Source organism: Cyprinodon tularosa, unplaced genomic scaffold, assembly GCF_016077235.1.
Source record: "Cyprinodon tularosa strain WSP-4 unplaced genomic scaffold, ASM1607723v1 ctg145, whole genome shotgun sequence".
NCBI classification, from domain to species: Eukaryota; Metazoa; Chordata; class Actinopteri; order Cyprinodontiformes; family Cyprinodontidae; genus Cyprinodon; species Cyprinodon tularosa.
The window spans coordinates 127,744-142,153 of NW_024038276.1; the positions used below are offsets into that span (position 1 = coordinate 127,744).

At 44.1% G+C, this 14,410-nt stretch overlaps 1 protein-coding gene across 1 annotated transcript; it reads right to left on the reverse strand.

The window, feature by feature from the left end:
* Positions 1-1,195: 1,195 nt before the first annotated feature.
* LOC119779270 (uncharacterized protein CXorf38 homolog) lies at positions 1,196-12,197 on the reverse strand. Its single transcript, XM_038278840.1, has 6 exons — positions 11,965-12,197; positions 11,748-11,882; positions 7,726-7,848; positions 2,864-3,013; positions 2,566-2,760; positions 1,196-2,487 (listed from the first exon to the last, which is right to left on the reverse strand). Exons 1-6 carry the CDS (start codon positions 12,169-12,171, stop codon positions 2,365-2,367), a joined length of 933 nt encoding a protein of 310 aa, XP_038134768.1. The 5' UTR covers positions 12,172-12,197; the 3' UTR covers positions 1,196-2,364.
* Positions 12,198-14,410: the final 2,213 nt, after the last annotated feature.

Below are 14,410 nucleotides of genomic sequence, written 5' to 3' on the forward strand. Positions count from 1 at the left end.
CAGATGAAGAAAAATATTTAGACATAAATGAACTGAAGTGTGTAGGGACGAGTCGAATTAGGGCTGTCAAAAGCATAAATGAATTTCCAATAGGAAAGCATGGAGTTGCCAGCATCATATTCAAGGGTTTAGTTATACTAACTATGGTATTGATGCACAAAATGGATTTGTATTATTTTCATCTTAAATCCTTTAAAAAGCTGGATTAATTACTGTTCATTGGTGCCACATTTGCAGGAATTTGTAGTCTGGGAAACGGAGCACAGTGCGTAGGAAAAACAAATCATCTGCCAACCCTGACCAGCCAGTGTATGCAAGATAGTGGAACATCTTCATTGCTAAAAAGATAAGGTGTGTCAGTCTGAAAGTGACATCAATATGGCCTTCTGCAATCAGTAACAAACAAATATCCATACTTTTAGGATCTAAACTTTGTCCTTTATGATCCCCATGTTTCTCCTACAGATGAAAACTACTCCATGAACACAAACCTCCATGTCAATGAAAACTTGTGGCTGAAAAAAGGGAAGTCATCTGAAAGCAGTGTGTGAACCACTGCCAACCAGCAGGAGGGGGTTCCAGGCTGCCATCATCGAATACATTTCTGTCATAAACACTGGTGAGGCATTGTGCTTTTATTTCGTTTGAATAAATAAACTGACTACCAATAAATTAATACGTAAATTATTTAGTGAGATTTGAAAGGTGTAACCAACATACTAAATATTCCTGAAATCTAGCGGCTGGTCAAAGATTGTCTCTCTTTTAATGATAATAACTGAACATCATTGATCTCACACTGGAGAAATTCACTTCTGCATCTTAACCCATCCCCTATGGGAGCAGTGGGCTGCCACTGTGCTGCACCTGGGGGGCAATCAAGGGTTAGGGGTCTTGCTCAGGGAGCCAGAGTGCAGGCTGATGGGATCGAACCAGGTACTTGGAACCTTCTCAGAGCACAAGAGCCCTGCTCTAACCCCTAGGCCAACACTCCACCTTTTCTAAATCAGGTCAAGCATCATCATCCAGCTCATACTGTATATATAGTGTCCCACTATCCTAATACATCCTTGCGTTAGTTTATTAAAACATGAATATATAACTATAACCCTGTTCGGATATGAGGAAACTCAAACTCACAGAAAAAAAATGTCTTAAGTCTTACCACAACTAAAAATAAATTCTCTGGCACTAGTTTCTTTTCCAAACACTTTTATTATTTTTTTATTTTCAAAATATAATAAAACAGTGTACCATATGTCAATTAGGAACATCAGGGAAGTCCAGTTTTTCTACACAGTCATAGAAAAGTCCCACGTTACCTTCCATTTCGTTTTCATTTTGACAAAATTAGACATAAATGAGTGAAAAAAGGCAGTGAAGCCTTCTTCCTCTTTGGAGGGATAGATGAACGAGTCAGAGCTAAGGACCAAAACCGCATGATGTGTGCATAAGTTGCAGATGCCAGACCACCGTGGTCGCAAGCAGGGTCCACTTCCGTAAACATGTCTGACAGCCTAAACTTTGCAAGGTAAGAACAATGCAGTGCTTCGCGCTGAATAAATGTGCGTGTAGTGGAGATTATTAATGCACTTTCAGAAGCATTTTTTTCCCCCACGTCATCCCTGATCTGTTCTTCTGCCTTCACAGTACATTTGAAGAATGAATCAGGATACAGACTGATGAGATTTAACTCTTTAAATTCAGCAGGGAACTGAAGAAATCTGTCAAAAAGCTGCAAATTTGCAAGATATATTTTAGTGTATGACTTTGTGGCAAGTATTAGCCTTCTTTGTTAGCCTAGTTTAGATAACACATCCAGATGGTGTACTATTAAGATTTCAACGGGAAGTTTTGGGGCAAAATATAAGAAAAAAAAACAAATATTCTGTAGGAGTAATCACTTTTAAAGTACTGACATAGATTAGAGATAAATTAACAAAAGGGTAGCTTGAAAATCTGCCTCCAGAGGGAAACAAAGCTGAAGGTGGAGCTCACATAAATATAAAAACACAGAAAACTGTGAATATATTCTAACGTTTTGGGAAATCTCATATTAAAATCTCTCCAAGTAAAGCCACATTATGGTTTTTCTAAGAAAAAACAAAACAAAAATGTTTCTGAGTCGATTTATTTTGCTGTGTAAACCGATGTTTGGATATTTTGGCAGAAATTTGCACAATACACAGACAGTAATAGTCACACCTTTGGTTCTCTGCAGCACCGCGCCACAATATTCTTTTAACAAGTGTAAACATTCAAAAGAATAAATATATGATCCATCAACTTGAATTCTGAGTGCTGGCCTGTTTCAAGCCATGCAAACAAGCCAATGCAGAGGGATTTATCCCTTTTTGTGTTCTTTTAATCTTTTTCTTCTCCTTTAACCTCCAGAGAGTCGATAACTTGGAGCTCTGTGGAAAACCTTTCACCTAGATCTTTGTTAGCCTGGAGGAAGCCCCGCAGCTTCTTCAGCTGCTCCGTGTCCTACAGAAGAAACAGAGAGTTAAGGGATGTGAGACATGTGAAAAAGAAAGAAAAAGAATTGCTGTTTGATCTGCCTACATGTGACTTTGCATCCTCATGTTCCTCATTAGCAGCTTGCAGACACTCCTGCAACACCTCCTGCAGCAGCTCAGCCTCCCATTGGCTGACTACCTCAGGGCTGGTCTCCTGCTCACTGACAGAATCAGGATCTGTACCAGCGGAGTCCAGTCGGTCGACACCATACACACATATGGAGAGATCAACAGTCAGCATCTGGACCAAAAAAAAAAAAAAAAAACACGCAGAGAAACTCATCAGACAAAACAGATGAGAGGAGAGTGAGAGGCGCAGCGGTGGTTTTTAGAAACATGCTCACGTCTTCCATTTGTCTCCCAACGGTTTGCATGTGAGGTACGCTGCTGAGCTGCTGCACAAAGTGCTTCAGAGTCGTCCTGTAGTGCCTCATCCAGTCATCCTTCACCCGAAATTCGCACGAATGCATCAGCTCGTTCCTGCACTGAATCACCTTAAGGCCACATCACAAAGCATCAGTTAGAGATCAATCAGTGTTTTGTGAAAAGAAAACACCCCCCCCCCCCTTCCCCAAGTCTATTTACAAACAAAAATCTGAAAAGTGTGAAGTCCTTTCAAATTCACCCTCTGAGTCTATTCTCAGTAGATAGAATCACTTTTATCAGCGATTTTAAAGCTGCAGCTTTACCCCGAGTCAAAGCCTGGCCTTTGACTAGGCCATTCTAACCTGTGAAGAAACTGAGATCTAAATCCTTTCATTTCACATTTTGTGAACCTTATGCAAAACATTAAAAAAAATTTTCAAGGACAGCCCTACAGTTTTATTTCATTTCATCCTAGGAACTGATTCTAAACAGCAGTAAGTTATCTGAATAATGCCCTTAGCTTGTTAGCTGCACTAAAAGCCTGTGTTCAGAGTTTCAAAGTGTGCAGCCTGTCAGTATGACTTTGACCTTGTGTGGATTATATATATATATATATATATGCTAAGTGCGAAGCAAACCTAGGAGAAAATAGGTGGGACTCAAGAGATCTTTGGTTGCAATTCAGTTCTGCTTTTTCATGTCATCTGGGCCCCCTTAGGTAAGGCTGAACTACAGTGATTTAATGCTGGTGAAAGGAGAGGAGGAGGGTGTGAGGGTTGCACATGTGGTGAATTAATACATTTTGCCCTTGATAAGAGAATGTAAACCTATTGCAGGTATAGCACAGCCTGTAAAAATTAGGTTTCAACTGGGGCAAAAATATTATACACAGTAGTAGCCATTCCAAATTTACCCAGTTTCCTTGATGAGCCCTTGGCTGTTCCCCTAAAATTGCCTTTTAAACATCAATCTTTACACTAAAATATTCTTTCTGTCATGATTTGTGGATATTAAGATCTAAAGAGAAGCATCTTCTCCTGGTCAGATCCTGTAATTTTTTTTTTTTTTTTAACAGTGTCCTGTCTGGCAAGGTGGCAATAAGAATAATTGTCTTGATGCCTAAAGGAGCCCAACAGATTTTACTTTCACAAGTGTAGCGGTATCGCAATTGCCATACTGCTCCACTTGTTTCATGTATATAAATTGCTTTATTATAATTATGCAGGGAGTTTTACAGTTTATATGGACACTGCAATGTAAGTAGAGCAGAAAAACAGAAGAAGAAGGAAAAAGAAAAAGAAAAAAAAGAGGACAAAAGATGAAAGAAAGAGGAGATAGGAAGGAGACAATGACAAAACATTTTCAGTCTGCTTCAACACCTGTAATGAGATGAAAAAAAAAAAAAAGAAAGCACAACCAAAAAACATGGTACGAGATATACAATAAAGCAAACACCTTGAAACTATCGCTAAAGTAATATTATTAAGTCTGACATGTACTCTGTATTACCTGAAGATATGAATGTGGGGTTTCTGTTTGGAAGTGAATCTCTAAGTACCTGAAGCCTAGCACCTGTAGTTGTTTGTGAGGGTGAACTTGTGCATGTAAAGTTTTAACCATAGAAAAAATGCTCAATAGTGGTTGTGGAGAGCCGGAGAGGCACACCCCCCAGAGCACTGAGTCCAGCGCCGGGAGACCCAAAGCCCCAGGCGCCCAAGGGGACCCCAGAAGCGAAGGCACCAAGGCGGGGCCAGCCCCGGAAACCAGACCCCCACCAAGGCAGGAGGAGAGACAGCCACGAAGACGCCCCCCAGCCACCGCCATGCCGGCGCCCCGGGGAGCCGCGGGGACGAGTCCGCGGGCCCCGCCGGCAGCCGGCCACCCCGAAGTAGTGCCGGGCACCGAACACCAGCCCCCCCACGGCGCCGACCGAAACGCCCCATCCCCACAGAGCACCGAAACACGCCCCGCCCCCCAGCACCAAGCCCCGGCAACCGGCCGCAACACCCACCGCGACCGCACCACCCAGGAAAACACTCAGGCGGCCCCGCCCCCGGCCGGGGCCCATGCGCATCCGCCGCGAACCGGCCGCGAGCGCCGCGGGACCCCCCCAAAATGCCCCCCCGGCCAAAAGCGCAGCCCCACCCCACCAAGACCGATGCCAACAGCGCGCAACGAAACACACCGCGCACAGAATCAGCCCGAGAGCAGAAAAGCCGCCCGGCGCAAAACCGCAAGAAGAGCAGACCGCAGCCGGCGCAACCACCCCCCCCAGCAGCCCGAGGGGCAGCACAAAGCCAGAGCGGAGTGAACCGCGCCGCCCCCCCCACCGGACGAAGCCAAAGCAGCCCAGCCACGTCCACCGCCCCCTCCCGCCGCCCGCACCAGGCCCTGACACGCGGCCAGAGTAGCTCCGCCGCCCCGGCCCCCCACCACGCGCCAGCCATAGCCACTCCAGGCCCCCACCCGCCCCGCAGCCCCACCCGCCGCGATCAGCGTGAACAGAGCAGCCCCGCCATGCCTCCAGGAGGGAAAACCCACCCGAATACCCAGCCAGCGCAGCCAGCCCGCTCAGACCGGCCCCCCAACAATACCCCCGCCGGAGGCGCCCGGACCCCCACACACCAGCGGCGCGCCGCCAGCAGGACCCCCACCCAGCAGGCCCGCCCGCCCCCCGAGAAAACAGACATGCCAAACCCCCCAAAGAAAAAAAAAAAAAAAAAAAAAAAAAAGGGCCCCCACAATGCGACAGCGGACACCAGACACCGACCCGCCCGCAACCGCTCCCCCCCACCGAGGAAAAAAAAAAAAAAACATAAATAAATAGGTAAATAAATTAATTAATTAATAATTACAATTAAAATAAATAGGCAAGAGGAGAAGTGCGAGCGGAAAAAACCGGAGCCCAAAACAGGACCCAAGACCCGCACCCCACCATGCCGTGCAGCTCCCCCCCCCCCCCCCGAACCGATACCACAGAACCGGCATAGGAAAGAAACACCGCCCAGGAACCGGCATCGTAGCGAAGGCACCGGCACCGACCCCGAAAATCCCCGAACAACACCCAGCCCCACCCCGAAGCGGATCCAGTCCCAGGCCCCAGGGATCCGAGGCCCCAAGGGCACCCGATCCCCAGACAGGAGCCCCAGCAAAGCCCCGGCCGGCCGGGGCCAGCGGAGAGGCCGCCAGGAATGAGCCAGCAGTCCCCCGGGCATCCACCCCCAGCTCCACCAGTGCACCGGTGAGCCCCGACGCCAGCCAGCGGAGGGAGAGCAGGACGGGGGGAATGGGCTCCGCACTTAGCGGAGACTTGAGATGTATTTGGGAGAGGGTGCAGTTGAGACCCCAACCTGGGAAAGAAAAAAGAAAACACATCATCTCAATCATGCTTCCCTCCCTAGTGCCCCCACTCGTACCACAGGAAAAAAAAAAAAAAAAAAAAAAAAAAAATTGAATAAAATAATAATAATAATAAATAAAGAAAATAACAACGCGGACACACATTCACACATAACACTCACATCCAATAATACCAGGACCATAAACCCGGTGACACCGGTGGTCGGTCCTGGGACTATCGGATGACCCCATAAGTGAACCTAAAATCCGGATGTGAGGGGAGGGGAGCGGCGACACCGCCACACCAACCCATCTCTTTCCTGCTTCAAGCCCGGCCCCCCACCCCGCACACGGACCGGACCACCCCCAGCAAGAGCCCCCCCCGGGACCGGGGCCCACCCATCCCGCGCCGGCCACCCAACCAGAACCGCCCCCCCCCCCCCGAAAAGAAAGAGAAAAAAAAAAAAAAAAAACCTTCAACCAGGCACTTCATGCCCCTCCATCCAACCTTCTTTGGGGAGAGCAGAGGTGACAGCCCCGCCACCAGCAGGCCACCTAGGCCCCGCAGCCAGCCCCAGCCAAAACCACGGACCAGGTGGCCCGCTCTTCCTCCAGGCCCCAGACTCCAGGCGGCAGCCGGAGAACAGGGGTGTGAGAAGACCCCGATCCTCACTGCGGCCGCTCGAATGTGGTGTTGTTGCGTGTTGCTCTCAGATGCAATTAAAACTGGGAGTACCAAGAGGTACTGTAATTCAATGAAACGACGCCTAAGAGAAGGAGGGGGTCACTCCAGTGGCTAGATTTGGAGGGGATTTTGCTTTGAGTTGCAGGGAAGTAGGCTGCCATTCAATTCAGTTTATTTGTATAGAACCAATTCACAACACAAGTCATCTCAAGGCACTTTACAGTTCACCAGATTATAAAGTCAAGTTTCTATCTAAGGAAAACCAGTGGATTGCATCGACTCATTGACTCGGATGCAATCCCTCACACTAAGAACGCTTGTAGTGACAGTGGAGAGGAAAAACTCCCTTTTAACAGGCAGAAACCTCCAGCAGAACCAGGCTCAGTGTGAGCAACCATCTGCCGAGGCCGACTGGGGTTCAAGGAGACAGAAGCACCATTCGGCTGGTGTTTGACTGGGAAGGGCCATTTGAATGGCTGCTACTCTATGATGCTAATTGAGTAGAATGGTCGGCTTGGAGCTGCTGCAGGGTTTCACCAGAGTGAAGATTCTTCCTTCCTGAGCAGATGTCTGCCCTTAGCAGAGAGGCTGATGAATTTAAAACATATTCATATGAGAGCAGCTGCTTTGGGGACTTTCTAGAGCTGTCTCTGTCACACCATGTGTGCATTGAAAAAAAGTGTGTGCACAGACGACGTTAACTGCTCCAGCTTCATTACAGAGAAACACTACAATGCATGGCTTTAATCCTGGTGTTCAAAACCCAATACTGCAAGAAAAGAGCTGCATAACATTGTTTTGTTTACTAAAGCTCACCTGTCTCACCAGCTTTGGATCCACAAAGCAGAAACATGTACAGTAGTTGATCAGGTTGAGGAGAGCAGATGCGTCACACTGGTCCACCCCCTTCACTTTAGCCTGACCTCGTGGCATGTAGGCCTTTTAAAAACACAGAACAGCAACGGAAAATAACATAATGCACACATTGCAGCCATATTTAAAGGTGCTATATCACAAAATCTACTTTAAACCATGTTATATATTATTCCTTCAGCAATGGAAGGATCAAGATTAAGTTGTTATTTCACTTGATTCATCTTTGATCTCTGAGGCAGTCCATCTTTAGTCCTGGAATAAACAGGCAGCCTTCATCTTCCTACGCAGCAAAGTGTGAAACCCGGCCCCTTCAGAAAGCAGATAACTTAACATCACTGCTCCTGCTCTGTAAACAAACGTCAGTGAGCTATAAAGCGAGGCACAGCGTGATTAATTCTGCTCAAAGTGGCTTTTTTTTAATCACCTAATCTACCAAGTGACATCAAACTGTTATTGTTGTTAGTCATGAAAATGTACTTTTCATTTTTTTTCTTATTCTCAGTGTCCTTTCTGGCAATAAGAATAATAGTCTTGATGCCAAAAAGAGCCCAACAGATTTCGCTTTCACGAGTGGAGCAGTGCGGCTTTCGCCATAATGTTCCGCTTGATTTATGCTTATTAATAGATTTATTATAATTCATGCAGGTTCATTATAGATTATATGGACACTGCAATGGGAAAGTAGAACAGGAAAGGAAAAAGGAGAAAAGGTGAAAGTGTGAAATGTAAAAGGCCTCAGGTTCTTTTTTAGCCTTATAAACCAGAGGTGGCGTGATATTGGCGCACCGTGAACTGGAGGGTAGCCACAAAGGGAGTGAAAGCAAGTGTCTTTTTTCTTCATTGGACAAAAACAACTTATATTTCTTAACAAATGATTTCTTCAAAGCGTCAAATTAAATATTTAACCAAATATTTGCCTGTAAAGGACTGAAAAGGCCTCATATAGGACCCTTGTGAGCAGCTGTATAAATTGTTCTAGTAAACTGTTTATTTTTTTACCAACATGGTCGGTTTACCATCTCCTCTACAGATAAGAAAGATAACCATTTGCCAATTTATCCGTTTGCAACTGGAACGTTCAGGATATGAATCTTTTTACTGGCTTCCTTTTGAACTATTATTTAACTGAAATCGTAGCTAATCAGCAGCTTTAAATCACAGATCAGTCATTTAAGCAGACTCCTTTCACACCGCCGCCAAGGTGTCAGACAAAAAAAAAAAAAAAAGGTTTTTGATAATGATGTCTATTTTTGCAGAATCTGTTGATTCCTTTGTTGTGCAACATACCAAGACCTTCAAAAAAAAAAATCCTGATGCTATCAGACTATGTGCTTATTGAGGTCAAACATCTTATACCTGCTTTTGATTAGTTGTGCTTTCATTTCCTTTCGCTGAGACGTTTTATCTTTCACTTGCTGGAGCTGCACCAGACTGTGGCCTGAGTGCATGAAGTGATTTAATTCTGCTACTGGTTTGGTTTTGACTGCTTTCATAACGCCGTTATAAAACTGGATACCGTTAAAGCTGGAGATTTTAACCCCTCAGGTGAAGTCAGAATTCTGAGATTAAAGTCAGAATTCTAAGAAAAAAAGTCAGAATTGTGACTTTTTTCCCACGTTAAACTGAAATAAAATTTAAAAATCAGTTAACTTTTTTTGTCAGTGGCCCTAATCCTCTTCCATACACAACATTATAAAATGGTTTTAAAAGTTTTCTTTAAAAGGTTTCATATTTTCAGATTCAATAAAGTGCCCAATGTAGACATCTATCTATGTCACTGCATGCATTCTGAGATTAAAGTCAGAATTCTGAGATTAAAGTCAGAATTCTGAGATTAATCTCAGAATTCTGACAGCTAACAAACATGTTAGCATCAAGCCGTAGCCATGTCTGTTTTAGAGACTAGCTCTCTTGTTTTAATGACCTTCTGCTCCTCCATTAATGAGGGGACCCCTCGGGGACGTAAAAAGTTGCCTAATTCCGTCATTTTCCAGCAATGTGTCATTGGCCACCTCAAACAACTCACATCTTTGTCAGTGAAGCTCAGTGCTCACACATCTCTTCCTTCATGGTGCCCATCTACATTAAGATCCAAAATTCTGAGATTAAAGTCAGAATTGTGAGAAAAAAGTCAGAATTCTGAGATTACAGTCAGAATTCTGAGAAAAAAAGTCGAAATTCTGAGAAAAAAGTCGGAATTCTGAGAAAAAAGTCGGAATTCTGAGAAAAAAAGGCGGAATTCTGAGAAAAAAGTCAGAATTCTGAGAAAAAAGTCAGAATTGTGACTTTTTTTCCATGGTAAACTGAAGTAAAATTTAAAAATCAGTTAACTTTTTTTTTTTTTCAGTGGCCCTAATCCTCTTCCATACACAACATTATAAAATGGTTTTAAAAGTTTTCTTTAAAAGGTTTCCTATTTTCAGATTCAATAAAGTGCCTAATGTAGACATTTATCTATGTCACTGCATACATTAGAAACAAATCCTGGTTGTCAGATAAAGGCATTACTGCCACCTAGCTAATCTTCACGGAAAAGCAAACTTCTACTGACCCTTTTCTATGTGAGGGCTATGTTTGCTTGGTTAACCATTGGGAAACCGCTGCCTTGTTGTGCCTTTAGGTGACAGACCAACTAAATCTGAGAAGCCAGATGCCAAAGAACTAGTATCCCTTTCAATTTTACCTGCATGTTGCTTCTAGAGTCTAGGCTGCACTCTGACAGGTAATCTGTAGAGTTAACCAATGATTAAGGTGATTGCAGGGAGTCCTTTTAACCTCATAACCAGAGATAAATGGTGAAAATAGCAGTGGGAATGTCTATATTGCTAATCAGCATCTATAAGAAAAGTTTATTCACTGTGATGCAAATTAAGATTTCTTAATCAATTGTTTTAAAAAAATGATATGAAAAGTTTTAAGATGTTTATTTTTTTTTGTTAAAATTTATAAAATAAAATCTGAATTTTTAAGAGATGGCTGCCACATTTAGGATCAGAGACAACCTTCTTAGCTGAATAAACAGTAATGAATGTCAGCAGAGGGGTGCGTCATGCTTGAACATAAAACAACAGGATTCTGACTTGATTGTTGCAAAGAAGTCTGTGTTCCAACACTAATCTGCTGCAGTCCATCCTTTTACATTCTGCAGAATCTCTCTGTTCTTAATGCTGTTCCTGCATGCTTGTTTTGCTACCCCTCCTGCTACAGTGGAGCAAGCTCTGCACAGGTGGTCAGTGCAATCCTGTCACACAGACCTGTTCACTTCACCCAAACCTGTCACCTTAGAGTTAATAATTTGGGAAACAGTTCTTTGCAATAGGTTTCCCAGCAGTGGGACAAGTTTGCAAACGGTGGCTGCATGCTTTAATTTAGAGCTGATGGGTACAGCAATCCTACTCTAGTTTCTCCTGAATCTATGATGTCACTGCTGATGGAGATTCCCAGTCATCCAGGTCATAGTCATTCGGTAAAAGTTTAAAAAACAATCCACTGGACTTGGTTTTCAAAGTTTGAAGACGTTTCGCTTCCCCTCCAGGAAGCTTTCTCAATTCAAATGTCTGGATCCGCAGTGAGTTTGAGGCTTTTTCAATTATAAAGACTTAAACTCTCTGCAAATCGAGACATTTGAATTGAGAGAGCTTCCTGTAGGGAAAGAGAAACGTCTTCAAACTTTGGAAACCAAGTCCAGTGGATTGTTTTTTAAACTTTTACGGAATGATGTCACTGTGCAGAGAAGAAGTTACCTAATATCTGTCTGCTACAGTGAAAATCCAAATCTTTTCAATCAGATGTTTTTTGTTGTTGTTTTTTTTGTGTGCAGAAAATGAAACTAGAAAAAACATGCGTGTCCCTGCCACAACTGGAGCTTTGAATCCATTGTATGTACTATGAAATGTGAGACCAAAGTCCAGCTGCTTGGCTGAGCTTTAAGGCTGCCCCTGTGTGGGACAGCTGTGGTCTACCTTGGCCAGCTCCCAGTGGTCTGACCTCCAGTGAGGAGGGGAGCAGTTTGCCCAGTGGATGGTGACATCAGGCTGTCTGTGGTGTCTCAGGATCACTTTCTGCCACTCTGAACACACCCTGCATGCTGGGAAGAGCTACCAGAACAAAAACACAAAATTAACCAAAAGACTGTAAAAGGCTGAAGTATGTTTACAGACACAGTTGTCTGATTCCCACCTTATTCCCTCTGGGTTTACAGGAGGAGGTCTCGCAGGGTCTCCGCAGCAGAGTGTACTGGTTGAGCAGATCTCCGTGGAAAGCTCTCATCTGGTGGTCGGTGAAGTGAAGCAGACCATCCTTCAGGATGAGCAGGCAGCGTCCAGCTTTCAGCCAATTCTTGTACTCCTTGTCGTTGAGACGGACCGTCAGCTCCTCTCGGACCATCTCAGCTCTACTTCCTCAAAGTGAAACACAACAGAAGGGGCGGAGCCACGTGTTCAACCCCGCCCCCTGGCTGCAAACAGCGTCACGGCCACCAGATGGCGCTGTGTCACTGTGGCTACAGGCTGCTGTGCTGGGAGACAGCTCTCTCTGCTCATAATAGAAAATTAAAGAACATTTTTTAGTTATTTCTACTTTTAAAAATTCTAGATGTTACATTTGAGATGTATTTTCCCAAAAGATATGGAATGTCAAAAACCCATTCCTAAGGATAAGTATGTACAAAATATTTGTATTTTCAGTGTTTTACCGTATTCCTTTGCCATCCATCCATCCATCCATCATCCATCCATCCATCCATCCATCATCCATCCATCCATCCATCCATCCATCCATCCATCCATCCATCCATCATCCATCATCCATCCATCCATCCATCCATCCATCCATCCATCCATCCATCCATCCATCATCCATCATCCATCCATCCATCCATCCATCCATCCATCCATCCATCCATCCATCATCCATCCATCCATCATCCATCCATCCATCCATCCATCCATCCATCATCCATCCATCCATCCATCCATCCATCATCCATCCATCCATCCATCCATCCATCCATCATCCATCATCCATCCATCCATCCATCATCCATCCATCCATCCATCATCCATCCATCCATCCATCATCCATCCATCCATCCATCGTCCATCCATCCATCCATCCATCGTCCATCCATCCATCCATCCATCCATCCATCCATCATCCATCCATCCATCCATCATCCATCCATCCATCATCCATCCATCCATCCATCCATCCATCGTCCATCCATCCATCCATCCATCCATCCATCCATCCATCCATCATCCATCCATCCATCCATCCATCCATCCATCATCCATCATCCATCATCCATCCATCCATCCATCCATCATCCATCCATCCATCCATCCATCCATCCATCCATCCATCCATCCATCCATCATCCATCCATCATCCATCCATCCATCCATCCATCCATCCATCCATCCATCCATCCATCCATCCATCCATCCATCCATCCATCCATCCATCCATCCATCCATCCATCCATCCATCTCAGTATTTGTCAAGTTCCAATCATAATGCTCTTTCTGTTTTTTCTTATCATAATAGGTTCATCTGGTCTGTGACAATGTGTCTTCATCTTGGAAAGAAATATCAGTCGGGCTGCTGCCATCAACACCTTTGTTTATATATGTATATATATTCAGTGTAGTCCTGTTTCTCTTACTGTGACTAACTTAATGTGCTTTCTTTCATCCTCTGACATGGGAGCTGGCTCTGAGCTCATCTGCCCGGCTGTGTCTTTACGGGACGAGGCCGTCTGTGGAGCTGGTTGACAGTAACCTTTTTTTTTATCTCTGCTTCTTTTTCTATGTCTGCTTCTGTCTCCATGAACCCGAGTCGGTCTCAGCAGTTGGCTGCTCACATTGTGCCTGGTTCTGCTGGATGTTTCTTCCTGTTAAAAGGGAGTTTTCCTCTCCACTGTCGCTACAAGCATGCTTGATGTGAGGGGTTACTTTCGAGTCAATGAGTCGAGGCAATCTGCGGGTTTTCCTTAGATAGAAAACTTTAAACCAATCTGACTGAATGATCTGCTCAAATTGTCTCAGTAAAGTGCCTTGAGATGACATGTGTTGTGAATCGGCGCTATATAAATAAACTGAATTAAATGAACTTTTGTATTTGCTGAAAAGCTTTCTCTATTTTACATTTTTCTCAATGCCGATTATGATGTTAATATTTTGCTGGCTTACTCACCTAACAGATGAGTGTGTATGTTTTTTTTTTTCAATTTAAAACCAGGGAAAACATTCATTCTAAGACTGTACTCTGGAGATTTGACTTTAGGAGGCTGTTTTGGGGAAATACTGGGATTTTGGAAATAAACCCTCCAGATATTAATATTTTGTCTCTACAGACCACTGTTCAGTTAAGGCCAAACTACTTTCTTTAAAATATATTTCAAGGACTTCCTGATCCTCTTGTATAGATATTGCCAACATTCAGTTAAAAGCTGTTTTATCATTACAACTTTAAATTGCTGCCTAGATACTGAGCCTATATAGTGCATCTCCAATACAGCTTTGTTCTGCATAATTTTATTTTTGCTTTAACTACCTACTTATATTGTCCGTATAGTTAACTGCTCTGCAGACGATATTCCCTTTATAGTTACTTTGAAACCCTA

What these genes read in the sequence shown, in the direction of transcription:
- LOC119779270 (XM_038278840.1), bottom strand. Translation starts at nt 12,171, where the DNA reads ATGGTCCGAGAGGAGCTGACGGTCCGTCTCAACGACAAGGAGTACAAG. An exon ending in TTGGGAGACAAATGGAAGAC is followed by an intron (nt 2,761 to 2,863) that starts GTGAGCATGTTT and finishes TTTTTGGTCCAG; the next exon opens with ATGCTGACTGTTGATCTCTC. An exon ending in ATGAGGATGCAAAGTCACAT is followed by an intron (nt 2,488 to 2,565) that starts GTAGGCAGATCA and finishes TTTCTTCTGTAG; the next exon opens with GACACGGAGCAGCTGAAGAA.